Source organism: Empidonax traillii, unplaced genomic scaffold, assembly GCF_003031625.1.
Source record: "Empidonax traillii isolate 1590-97213 ecotype Southwest subspecies unplaced genomic scaffold, ASM303162v1 scaffold97:size1219025, whole genome shotgun sequence".
Lineage (NCBI taxonomy): Eukaryota > Metazoa > Chordata > Aves > Passeriformes > Tyrannidae > Empidonax > Empidonax traillii.
The window spans coordinates 228,065-248,256 of record NW_020955290.1 but is presented as its reverse complement, the minus strand read 5'-3'; the positions used below and the strand labels follow the sequence as shown (position 1 = coordinate 248,256).

The 20,192-nt window shown below is 40.2% G+C and overlaps 1 protein-coding gene across 4 annotated transcripts in view; it reads left to right on the top strand.

Moving 5' to 3' along the window:
• Positions 1–13,463, top strand: part of SLC24A2 (solute carrier family 24 member 2) — a 124,473-nt gene extending 111,010 nt beyond the window's left edge. For 3 of the 4 annotated variants that reach the window (XM_027881847.1, XM_027881845.1, XM_027881846.1), the window contains one exon: positions 497–3,215. In XM_027881847.1, coding sequence (XP_027737648.1) covers positions 497–746 — 250 coding nt within the window. In that variant the 3' untranslated portion in view covers positions 747–3,215. Of the gene's footprint in view, positions 1–496; positions 3,216–13,179 lie in introns of those variants that run through there. The other variant, XM_027881848.1, reaches the window with a different exon arrangement.
• Positions 13,464–20,192: the final 6,729 nt, after the last annotated feature.

Below are 20,192 nucleotides of genomic sequence, written 5' to 3'. Positions count from 1 at the left end.
CCAGTTTATACAGTAAATATGGATTTAAGGGCCAAATTTCAGGCATTTAAGGGCCAAATTTTGCGGGCAGTGTCTTGCAGAGTGACATTGCTTCATGGCAAGGACATGTTTTTATGTAACCCATCCCCCTGTCATGCATGCACTTGGAAAGGGAGTGGGAATAGCTTCTCCCACAGATGGTGTGAAATCCAGAAACAAGCGAAAGAGGTCTTCCTGCTCACAGACAGGAGGCCAGTTGATTTGTCAGCCAAGAGAAATATAGTTCACCAGTGTAACTAGTGGAAGAGTGGGGAGCGTAAATCCTATGTGTTCTCCCCAAGAACTATGAGCAAGTTGACGAGTTAGATTTACGTACATATTAGAAGAGTTAAAACTTCTCCTGCCTTACTTTATGCAGGAAGTCTCTGGTTGCATTTTGAATTGTCTCCAGAAAATTTCTAGTGCCTCTTTCTGGTCTTCTGCAATGTTTTAAATTATTTTTTCTGTTTCTTAACAGCCTTCCTCTTCCATGGCTCCTGTATGCTGTGATTAACAGTTTTGCCCCGGTGGCAGTCAGCAGCAATGGTCTGTTCTGTGCAATTGTCCTCCTCTTCATCATGCTGCTCTTTGTCATCCTCTCCATTGCTTCCTGCAAGTGGAGGATGAATAAAATCCTGGGTTTCCTCATGTTTGGGCTTTATTTTGTGTTCCTGATTGTCAGTGTCCTCCTGGAGGACAAAGTGATCCAGTGTCCTGTCTCCATCTAGTGGAAAGTGCTCAACAAAAAAAACGCCAAAACATATATATTTATTAAAGAAAAAATATGTATATCAAAACAAGACACCAAAAAAACCCACAGTGGAAAGCTTCACTGAGAATAACCCATGGATCTGTGAATTTCCTCTTCCTCGATTTTAAAAGAGCAAACGAAAGAAGATGACACAAAGGGTGGATCTTGGAGCTGAGGAATGACTGCTGCTGGACAGTGCAGTTACGCGTGAAGGGCTGAGTTCAGCTGCACCGAGGTTTTCTTTGCTGCACAGCATCCTCGCTGTCCAGTACTGGGCATGCTATGCACGGACAGAAACAGTGACAGTTCCTGCTTCTCTTCGGGCTGCGGTGCAAACCCACAGACTTCTCGTTCTCTGTAGTTGTATACACAGACACACAGTGTGCTCAGTTCTTAAGGCTCTCCTCTTCTAAGGAGAATGCTGATACTAACTTTGTGGAGGCACCGCCCCCCACACACCCTGGTACAGGATTTTTCTGATGATCTGCTGAAACTCTTGAGTGGAAAGCATATACCAAGTACATGAGTCACAGATGGGGAAGAGCTTGTATGTCTCTTCATATGAGTGGATTTGTATGATGTGATTTCAGCAAAGCCAGGGAATTTATCAGTGTTTTGATCATCTGCATCACAGGTCTGTAAAGGCAATCAGCAGGATCTTAACGGTGGTTTTTTACGTCTTGCAAAACTCTTCAGGTTCCAGAAACTCTGTCTCTGGCACTGAAGGAGCCTCGATGCCTGACCATTTTGTAACTGGTGCAGATTTTCATTGCATTCTCATGCAAAGACCAGAATGGGGATACTCTTTCTTCTCTAATAGCAACACAGCATGCAACGACATCATACAGCTACGTGAACACACCATTTTTTCTAATGCAGCAATATTTACAGTATCAATGGCTTTCAGATGCTGTTATGAATTTGCCTTTTCATGCCAGAATAAAAAGGCTAATTTGCTTATGCATAGTATATAATACAGAAAATAGAAATAAGTAGTTATAAAGTGGCAGCCTAATTGCTAAGTGAATATATGTTTTACAGGCTTTCACTATTACTTGGAGTGTAAGGACCTTCACAGCTACATATAGTTATTGCTGGAAGAGATCCCCAGTTGTTGTACAAAGCTGGGGCAGTTCACATTTGCTGTTATAAGTCTTGAAACTAGGTAGGAAAAACACAATTTAATTACAGTGGAGCTGCAGGAAGCTTACATGAAAATTGTTCAGTATTGCTGGAAGTATAAGTGTCTAAAGAAGCCCAGGAAGGAGTGAAAACGCAATATCCTTTTACTGAAATATTGAGAGAAGGAGAAGGTCCAAACCTAGAACAAAAAAATGAGAAGGGAGAAAACAACTAATGTTCATCTTCCTTTTAGTTTGGATGATTGCTGAAAAAAATGGGAGGACTGGAATGGGTGTTAAGAAATTATTTCAAATAATCATTTGTTTGTTCAAGTCTTTTGTGCAGTTAGAGTTCATGAAGTTTCAGTGCATTTCTGTGACCTGTTTCAGCATTGTTTTATATGCATATTGTGCTCACAATGGCAATGTCATGCTCACAGCTGTGTAACAGAAAGCTTAGCACATTTTGTCTTGTCAGTTTTTCTCTGCTACATGCTGTTTGTTTCTCACTCATCTTCTTTGTCCTTTACTGTTTTCCTGTTTTATCTGTTTGTGTGTAATGGCATATGGTTAGAGAGTAAGGACTTGACAGAAAACAATGGTAGAGAAAAAAGTACGAAATTCATGTTAGGAATATTAATATTATATAATATCATGAAGAAAAAAGTGAGATAATAATGAACAAAATGAAGGAAACTAGGAGTTACGATGTCTGCTACTCATATGCTGTTCTAAGATATTAAGTCCTAGCTACGTGCAGAATCAGTATTTGATCTTAACCAAAAATTTGCAACGTCTCTTGCTTTTTTAGTACTTTTTACAGTGAGCTTCTCTCATTGTGAGCAAAAACTTGCCGTTATATTTAAGATCTTTCATTGCTCCAGAATCCTTACCTGTCTTAACGATAGTGCTACCCACCTCTTTAACATTTGTTCCTGCGAGTGTACACGATGGAAAGTAGGGTGTATTTACATACCTGCGGTGCCCTCTACTGACAGGAAAACAACCTTGCTTAAGCAAATTATAAACCAAAATCTGAGCTCAAAAGAAATGTGTCCCACAATATGCAGCTGACTCCACAGTATGATCTGTTCCAGAGGAGTCACCAAATGCTTTTATTTCTGATGACAATAGTCTAAACATGCAATCCTTTCCCAAATGAGCAGAATAAGACAGAGTGACCTAAAGGAGTGTGTGCAGGATCATGAGAGGGCTGTGTATATGGGAATGTACAAAATACTAAAATGCCCAGATTCACTGATCTGACATTTCAAATAAAGAAACCAGACTGAAGTCTGATCTCTGTTCAGTACATTACTCCATTACTCCTTAGTTGTGGGGTTTTTTTTTGTTTTGTTTTGTTTTGTTTTGTTTTGTTTTGTTTTTTTTTACTTCAGGCCAGTATGGTGTAACAACTCCCACACTGGAAAGGAAAAAGCCCTACCTGACCTTCAGAGCTGTAAGAGCACTCCAGTGCACTCTGCAAAGTGGGGGCAGGTAGGGAGAATAGAGTAACTAATTGAAAGCCCTATGCAGTGGGAATATTTCAGTCTACAACAGGCATCAACAACTTGAAGGATTTTATGTATAGGGTTAAGGACTGGTATCCTATAATGGCATTTCTATACTGTCTTAAAGTGTATCTCATTTCTTTCCTGTTTCTGCTTGTCCCTATCAACATATTTATCTTGGAAGGTATTAAAAATAATTTTTTCCCCTCCAGAATAAGACACCTCATGGCTCCCACTGCCTTGCATCTGTTGGGGAGATGATTTTTCAAATGGGTGAATGACTGTGCAGTCAGTGGCAGCTCAGCTCCAGAGGTAATAGGACAGATTTCACCTGTGTGGTGCTTTCTGTGGAGACAGGCTGTGAAAGGTGGTTCCACTTAACCACAGCAGCTTTCTACTGCTGAGGTAGACTATTTAAAGATACTTGCATGCCGATGTGCTCTTTGATAACAAAACAACAGCTGTGCTGGCTGTAGATAAAAGAGAGGAGTGGGATGGAGAGAGAAGTTTACTCTTTTATCCTGTGCAAGAGGTGTTCAATCTTTAGCTGGAAAGAGCTAAAGAGCTAAAGAGCAATCTTTAGCAGCCAAGAGCTGCTGCAACCCAGTGACTGGATGTCCATGAGCTGTCCAGGGTCAGTGCTGCCAGAAATGCACACTACCTGTTACGACACTCCTATTTTACAGTGGCAGCAAATTTCCCAGCATTAACTGTTTCTCATTGTTCATAAATATTTCACTGTGGGATTGTTAATGTTTCTCAGCATTGCACACCTAGAAGTCAAAATTCAGTTCTGAATGACTTCACTAGGAATCTGGTTCTGCACACTGCCCAGATTCTACAGCGAGTTTGTTGGTGTTGAAGCCTCTTCCACCTGCCTGTATACCTGTGCTCACTTATTCAATTGATGCTGCTGTCTGCATAATCCTTATGAAGCATAAATGAATAATTAGTAGAAAATTTGGTGTTATTATAAAGATCCTGTTCTAACTTAGTATTTTCAGGACACCAGTTTGGCAACACAGTAAGTAAGGCAAGAGTGCAATTTCAGATTAAATAGCCAGCTCACTGTGGCACCATCATATCCAAACAGAACCAATGCTGGACATGATTTTTGGAAGGGATTTCTGGTAGCATTTGAGTTGGGTCATGGTTCAGATTGTAACTTGTTGTAAAGGTTTTCTGCACTAACTTAATTGGAATTAAATATGAGAATGGATCCCATTGGTACAAAATACCATTGGAGTCCTACAACTATTCTCTGTTTTACACACACACACACAGAAAAAAAAAAAAAAAAAAAAGAAAAGAAAAAAGAAAAAAGCAAGCTGCCTTCCCTCTGCAGAAGCCACCCTGGTCACATCTGTAGGGTGAATGCTATCAAAGTGTGATTAAAAGTGTGGTATGAGGATGTTCTCCTCACAAACTACATGTAGACATGCAAAAATCTTTCAGCAAAGCTCTATGGTTTCTAAATTAAATTTCTTACTGAAAGCTAGTGTTTCCTTGTAGTGCAAACAGGCCCTTGTGTCTGTATGCTTCTGCTTATGTATCCAATTGATGTGGCTGACTGCATAAACTTCATGAAGCATAAAACACAGTGGGTTACAAGGAATCTTATCTAGATGTCATTTAATGTTTGTAATGGCAGTGAACCTACCATGTAATTTCCACATATACTACTTCAAAGTAGTTTATGGTCACTGTCACTCATGGTACTGTTGTGTGTGGATATGAAGGTCCACAAAGCGGTAAGTTAAACATGTAGTTAAATCCGAGTACAGTGAAAAAATAGATACTTAGAAATATTATTAATGTTTGGGTGTTTTTTAAGGGATTATTTCTCTGGTTGTCTTTTACTTCATTATGTATTTTGCAAAAAAGGGGATATACAATGTTTTTTAACTAGTATTCTTTCAGCAGTAATTCCTTAAAATAGCATCTTATGGTCCATATAACTTACGTTCTGAATCAAGTATGAGTCTGTATCAGATGGTTTTATAACAAAGAAATAATCCCTTCTCCAACAACTGGCCCAACAAAAAACAGATTTCTGCCATTAACCTGGACAAGATAGAGACTTTTATCTTAGGATCCCATATTTCATAATTGCAGTTGCCTAACAAACCTAATTGTCCTGGGAGCTATGTACAAAGAGAAAAATTGCACTCACTTGTGTTCTTGGAAACAATTTTAACTCTTGTAAATAACAATTGACACAACTATCTGAGAAAGAGTCATGGTTTGAGCAGGCGATTCTTGTCTTCCTCCTGTTCCTGGAAAGTTAAATTGAAGAGTTTGCACCCGGAAAAATACTTGAAGAAAGTGCACTCAACAGTATGGAGAGGAGTCCTGCTCCAGTCCTCCGATAGGAATGGGTTTCATTCCTGGTTGATGTTAAAATTACCCTTCTTGGGTCTGTTGCCATCAGTTACAGGAATATCAGTATTTCCACTGGGACTGGGGAGACTAACTTCCAAATTGAAATTACACAGTTCACTGTAGCCATCAGATACAAAATCATTTAAGGATCACAGTTCCATAGTTCAGACAAGTCATCCTGTAGATCTGCTGTGTGTTGCTAGAGGTCAGTGTATGGCATCTCAGGATTTGTCTGCTTGGATGGGTGCAGCTAGTCTGCGCTTTCCCGTGCCCATGCGCCTGCCTGACTGGATGCAAGCCATGCATTCCCCAGAAGCCATGTAATCACATTAGCATGGCGCTGAGCCCATGCTCCAGCCAGCCAGGTGCAAGTCAGCCCCAGCCTAGAAGCCACGTAACCACTCGGAGCGTGGGCAGACCAGACACACACTTGGCCACATCGTTCCCACGTGAGCCATAAGTGAAGTGGCACAGGACAAGACTGAGTAATTCAAGACTGGTAAATATACTGTACATTCATGTAAATTTATTGTAATTTCACCACTCATCAAAGACAAAACCAACCCCAACAAAGAAATTTGTACACATTTTTAAAGATCTTGCACTTTACTATTTTTTTTTTTTTTTTATTTTATGTCACATAGTTGTCTTAATGCAAAAAGAAGCCATAAAAAACCCAGAAGGCTAGTATGGGCTTTCTAAATAAGGGGATCATTAATTTTAAAGTAAAGAATCAATTTCATGTCTCTGTTTAAGGTATAATGTAAAATACTGACAAATAAATGTACAGTAAAGCAGGATCTGGTTTTGCCTTAGTGAAGCTGTGAGTAAGTCAGGGGGAGTTTGCTCCTCATACTCTTGAGTTTTCCTGCAGGGCTGTACAAAATGCTGCACACTACCTTTGCAGCAGGGACTCAGTCCTGCCATCCTTGTTCACTCCAGGAGAAAGTCAGGCCCAATGAAACAATTCAGTCATTCTACTACTCTCGTGTTTTCTCCCACTGAGATCACACTAAAGGAAGCTCCTTATGTTTTAGTAAGTTTATAAGAGATGAGTTAATTCTATCACTTTTTCCAAAAGTTTTCAGGCTCAGATTATCCAAGAAAAATCAACTATTTCACTTAATCCCCTATTAAAGTTACATAATGCCAAGGATTTCACTTGGGTTTGTGTTCATTTCCATTATCAAGATCTCTGTTGCACAGTTCTAATTTTGTAATCCTGACTCTGGGGAGTTGACTTAAGTGAGTTGAAATGATTTCATCTTAAGATGGCAAGATCAGGACACTGTATTGTCATGTGAAAATAGTAATGTGTTATAATTGACAATCAGATGCTATTTTTGTAATAACGCTTTTTTAGCTTGTTTACTCCACTTTTTAGTTTTCACAGTCCATAATCTCTCGTTTTCAGTTTATTTTAAGAAAAATCTGAAGTCCCTCATCTTTACTCATTTCAAACTATAAAAGAAAAAATACATTGCCATGTATTTTTTATTTTGCAAGTCCAGGCAACGCTCTGAAAATTCCAGTTTTTCTCATGTGTATGGATCATTATTCACTAGATGAAACTCTTATCTCTGAATCAGTATATGCTCTGTGAATATAAGTTTGTATATAGTATGAAAGTTACCTTTATTTGTACATAGACTCTTGGAAATAATCCCTTCTAGCAAAGGTCCTACATCATTGTATCTACAGAATATTTCACTGTGGTGTGCATACTTTCTCACCTTATGATAACAATGCAGAGCTCTTCATATAAATCACTTTATGTAATTGAGTTGTTTAAGTGTGAATAACAATAACAACAATAAATACTAATAAAAAGGCTGAAGAGTGTGTCCTTTTGCTCAATATCCTCTGTCTTAATTGTCTTGGACTTGCTGTGGCTCTGGAAATAGTGTGTTAACTACCTGCTTTGGGTTGAATGATGATCTGCGGTGCTGCTCATTATTATCAGTGTTCAAGCAGTGCTACTTGCCTCTTGCCATTCCACTACTACCTTCTGTGTATACACAGAGTAAGGAAAACATCTGTATTTTAGTGAGCTTAAAACTTAGCTAGACAAGGATTTTTCTCATACAGACCAATGTGAATTCAAACTTCCTGGAGCTGTGTATGTCTGAAGCCCTGTGATTCCGTTTGGGGCCAAGTTGCCTTATATTTCTTTACTGACACATTTGATCACAAGCCATTTTGAATGGCATTGTTTAGTTTGACACCTTGTATAACCTTCAGGCTGCACAGTCTGTTGTGCTTGCTAGATAGGCTTCTTTTTTTTAGTCTGTCATTGGATGAATGATACTTTTAAACAAAAGAATGATCTTCAGTAAATGAAAGCAAAAGAGAGTAATGCTAAAAATTTCCCATAACCAACCAACCTTTCCATTTTCACAAGTTTTAACAGGCTGCAAATGGGCATTAATACTTAATATTTCTCCCACAGTAGCCCAAGGAAGACCTCCTCCACAACGAATTATGGAATTTTTTTGTGAGGCATTGTGCCAAACCTACAGGTTTGATCTCAGGACAGAGATTTTTCATTCACCTTTAACCATTCTAGAGCTTTAAAATTTTAGATTGGAAACAACAAAATAAATTTGCAAGTAGACTAGACGTTGAGAATGGTGGTTGTCCTGAGAAATATGCCTGCCAAATGGGAAAAACAGGGTCAAGCCCATCCTACAAAAACTGAAGTTGGCAGATGCTCCAAGTCACAGAGGCAGAGAAGCTTTCAAATTTAGGTTGGAGATAGAAAGTTGGCAGGCTTTGTCTGAGAATTGAACATGCATACATACACACACATACACACAGAAGTGTTCACAGCTCTGCTTTATGGGTGTGTGTTGTCTTACCCACTGCTTGCTGACATTTGACCTCTTCCTCAACTTCTGCAACTTTTGAAAAAAGTAGAGGATATTAAAACTTTCAGTACCACAGCAGGTCTTAATGGTATATGACTGGTGTAAGCAGGGAAAAGAGAAAAAATATATGAAATATCCACCACAGTCCTGCCTGGGGGAATGAAGGCAAGTTTCCTTGCCACTTGTTTCCTCATCCACAAGCAATTACTTCACTGCCTTACTGTAGTTGTATTTGGAGTGTTTATTGACAAGAAGAAAAGCAATATGTGTGTTTAATCTGTTAAAACTTCCCTTTCCTGGAAAGGCTTCAGAGTTTCCCTTTAAAACAGGGAATTCCCTTCCTGTTAGCACATATCTCAGAGAAATAAATATCCGTGCCAGAAACTTGCAAAAAGTAAAAAGAGAGATAGACTACAGATTACAGTCCTAAAGAGATGTTTTATCATCCCTTCGTCTCTTATTTATGCACATTTTCTCATCATGGTTTGAAGAACATACATTTGTTGTGGACAAGGTTTTTTCAGCAAGATGATGAGGTACTAAGAAATTAGTTGTAAATCTACAGTATTGCCTCTGAGGCGTCAAACCCAAACCAGACCATTTCTTGCAACCTAAATATGAGGCTCATAGGCAGAGAAGTTCCAGCATCCTGTAAGATTAAAGCACACTGAACTGAATATTTAAGCAACAGTTTTACAATGATCTTTAAATGAACAGGAGGTGTCCCACAAAGCTTTGGGTTAATTGCAAACACCTTTTTCCTGTTCACCAGCAATGACGAGTAAATACCAGCCCCTTGCTGCAACTTTCCACTAACTTGCTATAAATGTGTGAAATTGCATATGCTGACACTGCTATATAGGAGGATTGCCTGCAGTGGGGCTGGGTCAGAGGAGGAGGAGGAGGTCTGGCTTGGCGTTGCTGTCCGAGGCAGAGGACAAGGTGGGACGGTATCTTTGTGTGTACTGTCTTGCTAGGGAAAACATGCCACTTCACTGGACTTTGCATTTCATGCTGTATTCCAGAGAGCAAGGCAGGGGGGAAAGACAATCAGGAAAACTGACAGAAAAAAATTACCAGTTACAATTCATGCCTAAAAGGATGCATAATAGACTGTTTTCCTTCCTGTTTCTCTGCAGCACAGTTTAATTGTGTTGTAAAATGAAGAAATTACAACCCTGAGAAACATGCTATAGGGGGCAGAGGCTGGACTAGATGACCCCAATAGCGGTCGCTTCCAACACTACCCACACTGTGATTCTGTGATTCTGTGACTGGTGTAGTGCACTGTTCCATAACAGTGAAAACAACTGGTCCCACTGCCCCCTCCCTGCCCCTGCCTATTTCCTATTCTTTGTTACTAACTAGGGTGAAGGAAAAGAGAAACTACTTCCAGAATTTTCAAAGCCTCTGTTAAGATCTGGACTTACTCTTGTCTTCACATACTGTCTGCCTGCTTTGAAACCATGCCATATTGCTCGTCAGAATTCACCTCTAACGGCAATGACCATCTCTTGCTAATTTGGTATCGACCTTTTCATGACTAAGGAACTGTAGCCTGATGCTCTGCAACTATGAGATACTGCTAGCTAAAACTAGTTCTAAAGAGTTTGACCTAATCTCACAACATGCAAGACTATTCAAGAAAAATTAGTTTGGGTGTTGGAAACATTAGCTCATTCCAGGCTAACATGCTGTATTGTTCATTTATGCCTCTGTCAAAAGTGTCAGTAAACCCATTTTCTGTTATATTTTATAGCAAATTTTTAAAAAAATTATTCCCTAGAATCCAATGTACTGTCCACTCAGAACAATGATTTTCAGCAAAGCTCTTACCAGAGACTGACTGAAGAAGCAGTTCTTAAGGTTCACAATCATTAATATACAATTAAAAAAAAAAAATTCCTGAACAACTTTTCTTCACCACCATCTCCTGTCCTGCTAAAAACCCATTTAAAACATGCCAGAGTATTGTCCTGAGAAGAGCCAGTACAAGCATGGTGGAGGCAAATCTTCCTTGTCCTCAGGCCTGTTTTAATGCCCTGGCCTCCTCCATACTCTTTCCTGTCCAGTGTCTTCCTCACACTGCCTGACATCCCAAATAATTTCTGTCAAAAGCAGTGCCCCCCCACAGGGAGAGGCAAGTGATGCTTGGAGCTTGAGGGTCTCAGGTCTTTTTTACCATTCATAAGGACCAGGCAGCAGGAGGGACTCCCATTTATAAGTAAATCCACAGCCCTGGTTGACCTAAGAAACAGTCTAGATGTGGCTCAGGTTCTCTGTTTGAAGTTTTGTTTTATATATTCCTGGGACTTTCACATTTTTTTCATCTTAATTAGTATCTCAGTAGGCCATTTGTGCTTTTGTAACTCATCATACCCCTGAGAGAAGTGTGGGTTTTGCTTACAGAAAATAGCAGCCTAAGGGACTAATGCCAACACGATGCTCCCTCAGGTTCACTGCAGGTGCTGCTAGTTTGCCCCAGCTGGCAGCACAACTGACACCACTTTTAACCGTCTGCGGTATCACTTGGCAGCCGAACACAGAGTGACAAGGTCAGCTCTGCAGGCACCATCAGGCATCATGGAAGGAGCAGAGAGCAATTGGCATAAGCAGGGCATCCTCAGTCATTTCAGTGTGGGTTTGTACAAAGTCTGGACACCAACAGAAAGGTGATGCTCTCTGTACATGCACCCACTGCTGCACCTGCCCTGGTGAGCTCTACCAATCCTGTCTTATAGAGGGAAGTTAGAGCAATTTATTGGCATAAAGGGGTTTTGGCACCTCTTCCAGCTTGTCTAGAGCTGCTGAAATCAGAGACCCCAACATGCAGGCCTTGTGAGGAGACATTCTGAGAAGGGACAAAAAAAATTAAGATCTGCTAGCCACCAGGACTGCCACAGACTGCATCAGAAATGTTGGGCACAGTGAACTCCCAGAGAGGTACTAGTCTTGGGAAGTATTAAGGGAAGTGGATGGATGGAAATGCAAACAGGTCATGTCCTCAGTGCACAAAAGGTGGCTTATCTGGATTAATAACTGATGCTAGCATGGTTCCTGAAGCTCTCATTTTCTTGGAATTATGTTAATACCAAAGTGTCCGGTAGCAGGTGTGCTTGCAGACATTTGCAGGCAATTATCTCTGCTGACAGCAGGGAGATAATAATAAACCTCCTAATGCAGGAGAGAACAAGGCACAAGGAAGCAAGCACATTAAGCAGGGCAGTACACCTCACTGTGTCCTTGTTCCAAATATATACTTCTCTTAGCGTTACAGCAGCTGTTTTCCTCCCCAGTCAAAATCCCTGCTGTCCTTTCTTGCAATAAAAGCATCCCTCTCTGGGCTGATTTTAATTCTGAATGTAAAGAAGAAGGGCAGTGATAGAGATAATAAAGAGTGCAGTACTGACTACACTTGCCAGTACAGGATAGGTGCCTAAACAAAGCTCTAGGTTTTTCACCAGTCCCAGGTAGAGCAGCTGGGCTTGCATGAACTTTGCCTTTAATCATGAACCACATAGAGGGTGATTTTTCACTTACACTGGCACAGTGAACTTCCTCAGCCTCACTATACACCTGTGAACAGCTGTGGATTGTGTTTTCCTTGTACACTAGGAATTGACTATATTTCCTTCTACTGCTCACTGTGTATCCTGATTTCATTGAAGTAACAGAATGTATCCCATCACTTTTGAGGAAGGGATGGTGCAGGTCTTTGCACCAACAGGAGAGCTCTGGGTGAAAGCACATATCTGCTCAGGATCCAGAGCTACACAAACTCACTGTGCAACCTGAAACCTGCCAGCAGGCTGCAGGGAGAAACTTGTCCGCATTGGTTGCATCTGAAAGAACGGGCCTTGCTGATTTTAACTTTGTGGACCACCAGTGAGTCGGCAGCACAATGAAAAAGGCACTGATGTCTTTGGGAAGCTTGGAAGGGAATTATGTCAGACTCCACAGACCTAGAAACAGCAAAGGGAGGAGGCTCAATGAAACTTTCTTTCTCCTAGGTTGGAGTCTGGTTTTAATCTCACTTAATATGCAGCTAATTTGAATGAAATAACAACCAGGAAAGTTAAATTCATACAGGTCATTTTTCTAGCTTAAACTTTACTTCTTCCTCAATTTCTCATTTATTGTGGGCAGAGTTAATCTGAGAAGATAATACCTTTACTTAGCTCCAGAAAAATAAGTGTAACTAGAACTAGGAGAAATCAAGTGAGTACATTTAAACTGGTGTTTCTGTGGAGTTGGGAGACAACATCAGGGCTGTGAATTTGTTGCTAGGATGGTTGGCTTTACATGCAGGTATGGAGGTATTTGCTGTGGGATAAGGTAAATGCAATCCACTTTGCAAAATTGCAAACACCAAAATTGCAAACAAAAAGGATCTCATCTATTTGGAATCCTTTAAATAGTGAAAATCTATGTTTGTTCCCCCCAGAATGAAAAAATAGTTATTAAAAATATTTCTAGACTTTGTTGTATTTAGTGTCCTTTACTTATAGCAAGGTCCCTTTAATTTACAGCCTCCCCTACCCCTGCCTCTCATAGCAGAAGATGCTGCAGTTACAGGATGTCTGGCAACTTGTTTCACATACACAGCTGGAATATAGCTTATGCTGCAATTTTCAGGAATTCAGTGCTGATGTCTTTGCTTCTTTTATATTACCTTCTTCAGACTGATACAGTAAATGTTTTGGTTGTATAACTTGCCTTGCTTGCCTATTTTTTTAACATGTGAAGAGTAGCATAGTGAGTTCCTGAGGTTATGTCTCCTCTTATGCTTTTGTCCTCCAGGCTGTGAAATGGTTAATCACTTGTTTTGTTCTATTAATAGTCATCCTCCAGGGATGCTCATCTTTATGAGTTATGAGCACTTGCTCTAGAGCAAAACCCTACCCTGACATAAGGTGTCTGTTATCTGTGGGCTGTGACAAGAAGAGATACAGAAACCTATGGGAGAGGCCCTGTGAACATCTTTCAGTCCTTACACCCTACTAACTGGGATGTGTTAGCTAACACAGGATGAAAATCTAGCAGAACAAATATATGTTTTTATTAGAGTGATAGTTTTTAGACCGTAAAAATCAAATGCTACTGAAAGCCAGCATATATTTAATTTTCCACTGCAATATATGGTAAATAACAGAGCTTACTTTACCAAAACAGATTTAAGGTAAATGACGACTAATAGCATTCCTCCTACTGACTTCTCTTTAATCTGATACTCCATGCTCTAGCATGCATTTCAGCTTTCTGTTCACAGCAGCATGAATGAGAACCCACAAGAACTGATGATTTCTCCTTCCTGAGACACCTACCCAAAGCAATACATTGTACATTTCCACAATTGCCACTGTTTTCACATGACTGTCTAAAGGAAGGTATTTCTGTTGTAGATAAACAGTGTTCAGACCTTGAAGCTGAAGAAGTGCTGTGAGTTTTCCAAACTGTGGGATATTATCTGGGTCAAGAGCAATACTGGTAATCACAGGATTCACAGAAGGAAAGGAAAAAATGCCCCTTGAATAGCTATGAAGAACAATCTATTCACTTTATCTTCAGTGCCTTTGTCAGGAGGACAATGGGGAAAAGTTCAGGTAGGTGACTTCAATGACAGAGCTCTCTACAGCTCTCAGATCAAAGCCACAGACAGCACAGCTCTGCTGCTTGAGTGACAATCACACTGTGGTTGCAAATAGAAGAGGTCAGGGAGAGAATACAAAGGGGAAAGAGATTCTGCACGACACAGTCCCATGTCTTGTTTCTGTCAGGACTATACTTCTTTATCCCCCTTGACTACTCTGCATTACTCCCCTTGGAATCTGTATTCTCTTTAATTTTGTAGTGCAACCTGAGTTAACAAGCAAACTAGCTTATTTCACTTCTAAACAGCCTCTACAGGACTGGCTTTGCCCTCAGTGACAGCAAAATCTCCACGGGCTTCACACTGGGAGGTGAACTAGATACATGAAGAGTGAGCCTAAAGGAGTGGCTTTGTGTCTTTGTTGTTGGACCACTGCTTTCAGAGATTGTATCGAGAACCAAGAGCAAGATAAATGCATTAGTGCCAATGAGAGATTAAAACAACACATAGATGGGTACAATTTGTGCAGTACTTCTTCATGAACAAAAGGTCTGGGGAGGCAGTACATTAAGTTCAAATTCATTATATTGCTGTAGGAGAAAAAAAAAAAAAGATAAAAAGCATCCTGTGGAATGGTAATTGCTGATTTTAGACAATTGCCTCAGTGTTCCAAGATGTAATGAAGAAATATCCTGGAACTAGGAACTCTACTGTAGCCAAAACAACAGGGAATCAGTAGCATACACATTTCCAGTATTTCAGTTGTCCCTGTTTTCTTTAAAAGTCCAAGATGATTTCCTTAGAAAACATGACAGGATGCCTGCCTTTGTGCCTCTCCCAGCCAGGACTTTTTCTTGTATTCAGTTTATTGGTTATTTTCACTCAAGTTTGACAGAAAGGTGAAGATGACAAAAGCAATCAATTCCCATGAACTTCAAGGAAGTAGCTACCTTAGTGAAGAGTAAATAGTTGCTATCAAGTGCCTCTCTTCAAAAAGATGTAAATTACTTTCTGGACATAGTGAATTCATAGGAGGAAGAGCCAGAGACATTACAAATACTTCAACAACATGAAGTCTTTCAATTTGTAAAACAGAGAACTGTTCTAAGTTCAACTTCCCCAGCTTGTGGAGCTCCACATGTCCACTTTCCCTGTCTGTCTGGCTTGCTTTTATAGTAATTAAAGCCTTTTCTGTAGCAACAGGCATAAAAGTAGTGTATGTGGGTTGGCAAAACTGTGGAGCACTGGAGGGTAGGGTTCTGAAAACATAGGTTGCCTGCTACAAGATCCTGTGCAGCATGCCCAGGCTGGGGCAGCAGCAAAGGGAGGAGGACTGTTACTTTTCCCAGGGGATTGTTCCCCAGAAGGGTTAGCAGTTTAGCAGTGCTGTGTATACAGTCAGTCTCCTGAGAGAAAGAATTGTAAGAACTTTTGAGCAACAAGAAAAACCCAACCTGAATTTCAGGGCAGCTTTCCAGCTGCTCTGCCCCAAGCCTGTAGTACTGCATGAGGTTGTTGTGAATCAGGGGCAGGACCTGACATTTGGCCTTGTTGAACCTCATGCAACTGGCCTCAGCTCATCGATCCAGCCTGTCCAGATCCCTCTGCAGAGCCTTCCTATCCTCCAGCAGATCAACATTCCCACCCAGCTTGGTGTCATCCATAAGTTTACTGAGGTTACACTCAATCCCTTCATCCAGATCATCAATAAAGATATTGAACAGGACTGGCTCCAATACTGAGCCCTGGGGGACTCCACTAGTGACGGGATGCCAGCTGGATGTAACACCATTCACCACCACTCTCTGGGCCTGGCCATCCAGTTTTTAATCCAGTGAAGTTCAAGCCTTGGGTTGCCAACTTTTCCAGGAGAGTGCAGTGGGGGACAGTAGCAAAGACTTTGCTGAAGCCCAGGTGGACTACATCCACAGCCTTCCTCTCATCCACTAGGTGTGTCACCTGCCTTTCCAAAATCCATGCTGGCTGGGCCTGATCCCTTGGTTCACCTGTATGTGCCATGTGATTACCCTCAAGATTATTTGTTCCGTAACCCATCATTGGTGACAATGTTCCCCTTTATATTCAATAGAGAATTGAGATTTTCCTTGACCATCCTTTTTATTGTTGATGTATTTATGAAAACATTGTTTATTATGTTTTACAGCTGAGGGCAGGTTTAGTTCTTGTTGTCTGGGGGTTTGGGTTCCAATTTTCTCTCTATGCATCCTATTTGGTACTGATAAGGTTCATGTGAAGACAACGGAAACTTAAATGATTAAATATTTGAGTGATTTGGATGGAACTGGAATGTCTGTCAGACTGAACCATTCCCTCTTACTCTTACTCTCTGATGAACAACAACATCCAGATGACAGTCATATGATTGATGATAAAGATAGTGGAAGTAAACTCACAGACTGTGCCAATGAAGAGGCAAAATGATGACCTCCTTGTTGCTTGGATTCAACCCTCCACTGATCATCTGCCGTTTAGTCAGAAACCCAAACCATTATGGTCTTTATAGCCTATTTCTATCACATGCAAGGTTTAGTTCCCATGTTCTCTTCAGTGACATTTCATAGAACATGAGTGACATCTGCTAGATCCCGTTCTCAGAGAGCAACTCTCTTCTCCCAGAACTGTGGAGGTATAACACACAGATAAAATAGAAATGTCAAAAATTATGTTTCGCCATTGTTCTGCCCATTAAAAACTTCCTACCAAAAATTCTCTGTCAGCTCTCTGCCAGAAGTTCTCACCAGGACTTCCCATGGGACTTTTCCTGCCAAAAGATCCTGCCATTGTTTAAGGTTATCATATTTCCTTGGACATCTGAACTGGCTACATGCCAAGAAACCACATATAACCACCAGTTATAATTTTGATCAAGAGAATATTTGAATCTGAAGTTCTTTCTGCAAGATTTAAGCAGATTATAAGAGGAGGGGAACAGTTAACAAAAAGAGTTTTGGAACGTTAGATGGAGTGGCTGGGATGTGTAAAGTGTTCAGATGCTACAGCAGCTAACAGCTATCAACCCATCCTTTCCCTTACCATAAGGCTCATACAAAACAGACAGCCACCCCACACTTCCTCTGGGTTTTGTAAGGCGATGTATTGAAAAAAACAGTTTTGAAGGCCTGCATCCTATGTACCACATCAGGATCCCTATCACTGGCTTCCATAGCTGAGCGATGAGAGGTACCAGAAGTGGTTCTATATCTATCAGGAGTGTAAAACCATCCAATTCAAAAAAACCCCAAACCTCTGCTTTGAGAAACAAGGAAGTATCTACCTCAGATGATAAAAATATCATAAAGAAGTTTCATCTTCTCCATCAGCTAGCATAAATTTTGATACTCGGACACTGTGGTATGTACAGAAAACAATGTCTCACTCATTTTTCTAAATGCTTTGACCTTTTAAAACCTTTCTGCTTTTAGAGCAAGGTCCAGAATTGTACAACCTTTTTGGATGCACATTTATACAGTCACAAATAATGCCATATATGCTTGCATTCACCTCAGACAGTTTTCTATTATTTGAGTCATCCCTTTCCTAGAATGGACATTTGGGGTCAGATAAGGGAGAAGCAATGGAAACAGCGAAAAAAAAATTAGTTCACTGATGAATATTTAAAAGTTTTTTCCATGAGGATGTACACTTTTTCCTGACAGTGTGATTAGTGCTAGGTAGAGTTTAAGGGTCAATCACATATTCCATTATGCCAGTTTTGCATAAAAAGGGAACAAAGAGTTGGTTCCTCACAGAAAGAGCCTGATGTGAGCTTTCACGAAGTACCTAAACTGGTATTCAGCTGCAAACCTGTCATTGATTTCAAAGCCATTTACACAGTCAAGGGATTTTTTCTATGTATTTTTTCCTACTATCAAGATGTTATCTTCCTCCGTTATAGCTAAACAATATAGAAAAAAAAGGCAGTTCTTACTGCAGTTCTGCCCTTTCCATTTCTGATTCCAGCTGAGATACTAAAGAGGCTGAAATTCCCAAGGTTGCAATTACTTCCTAAATGCTTTTAGCTTCTATGAATAACAGCATATGGTGCATTTTCTCTGATACAATACTTTTATCTGCCACAAATGCCAGTCAAGCTTGGCAGATGAACACATTTACATGATTTTACCCGGTCTGTCTTTCTCTCTGTGTTACATTTGTCAATACCCTGCCTAGGATATAGGTTTGATCGCTGCAGTGATCAGTGAGATCACAGATAATGAATTGTATTAATTAGGCCATATCTAAGCTTCCCAAAAGGAAATAGTAATATTAATAGATTCTCTACTGTAAATAATTTGTGGTTAATTAAAATTGTAAGAATTATTTGCTTATCTAAATGCTCATCTTTATTAGAAAAAGTTATAGAGCTGTCCCAGTTCAATTGAGACCAAGGTCTTTTGCTGAGGATGGATTAGGAGAAAAAGACTCAGGATAATGAATGAGGAGGCCAGAGTCTATCTGGCTTGGTATTCTGGTCTATGAACTGTAACATGATATCAATTCCCAGACAGTGCTTGTTTCTTTTCATGCTGTAGTGCTGTGCCTTTGTCAAATGAAAGTGCACTTATAAAGGATTTAAAGACAGATTGTTGCACTGGATTTCCACCATAGGAAGTCTTTGCTCAGTTAAGATCATGAGGAGCAAACTGGGTAAGTGGCTCATGTCTTCTCCACAGGCACAAGGGAGGGGAAGAGAGTTAATGACACTGCAGCACCTTATAGAGCACCCAGCAAAGGCAGGGCTACATCTGCTTCTAACAAATGCTCACTTCGTATTTCATGCTCTGTGTTCATTTTGTGTCACTTGCTGAACTATGACGGACCTTAGTCTGTATTACCACTGAGGGAAAAGGGGTAATTAGCCTCAGAAGGAAAGAAGCCTGGTATGCCAGAAAAAAGCTGTGACGTGTGTTGCTGATACCAGTTTTAGCTTGTCTGCAGAAAGGGAGAAGTGCTGCAAGGAGTAAAATACATAAGAAAGGAAAATAACCCATGGTATCCTAACTAATGTTGGTGAGCACTTTTGTGGTATTTTGCAATCAGAGACCATGTGGCACAACAGCCTTGTGCTTTAATCTCACTGCTTGGTACCTTTTCTTGAAATCTTTTCATGCTGGTTATCTATTCTGCTTGTGAACCTGATATGTGCTTTCACAATTTGATATCATGTCCTCTTTTGTATTTGTCCTCTTTTCCTCTATCTCTCAATCACTGCAGCAAATAAAGCTGCTGTGTCCTGGCTTTTAAACTAATACCTGTGCTAGCAGTTATTCAATCTTAAGTTCTCTTTCTGTGCAACCACTGTGTTAGTGATTGCAGCACTGAAAACTAATAAAGACAGCAGAGCTACACGATACCTTCTAACCTGCTGATACCTGGTGGCACTTTGTGGCTGCAGGGTTCACCAGTATAGAAATGCCTAAATACACTAATATACGTTGGACCTGAGTGTACAAAAGATAATAAATTTTAATGTAAACCATCATATAAAGACCTTTCCACAAGGAGTGCTTTGCCTAAAATGAAAGGGGGATCAGCTTCTGCATAAAGACTGTGTTATCTTAATGTTGCACATGGCTGTCATTTATATGACAGACCAGTCCTCCATCAAACTGTGATGAATACCTGACCTCAAATATACCTTGTAACCATGAGCTTCAGGATATAATTGTGAAGTGTGAGAGTTTGTTCTTTTTATAGTATTTTTATACTTGGAAACCAAGGAATACAACTTAAGATCTGTCTGTCCTCAAACTCTAGCTTGCTATTTTATAGCTGAGAATTATCTACAATAATGAAGAATAATAAACGTAATTTAAAAATACATGTTTTATCCTGGTCAGCAATTGGTTGCAAGGATTGGTTTCTGCTCTAGGGCTCTTGTCATAGTTCTGATTGTAGCAAGGAATTTTGTCTTTCCTTTCCCCTTCCCCC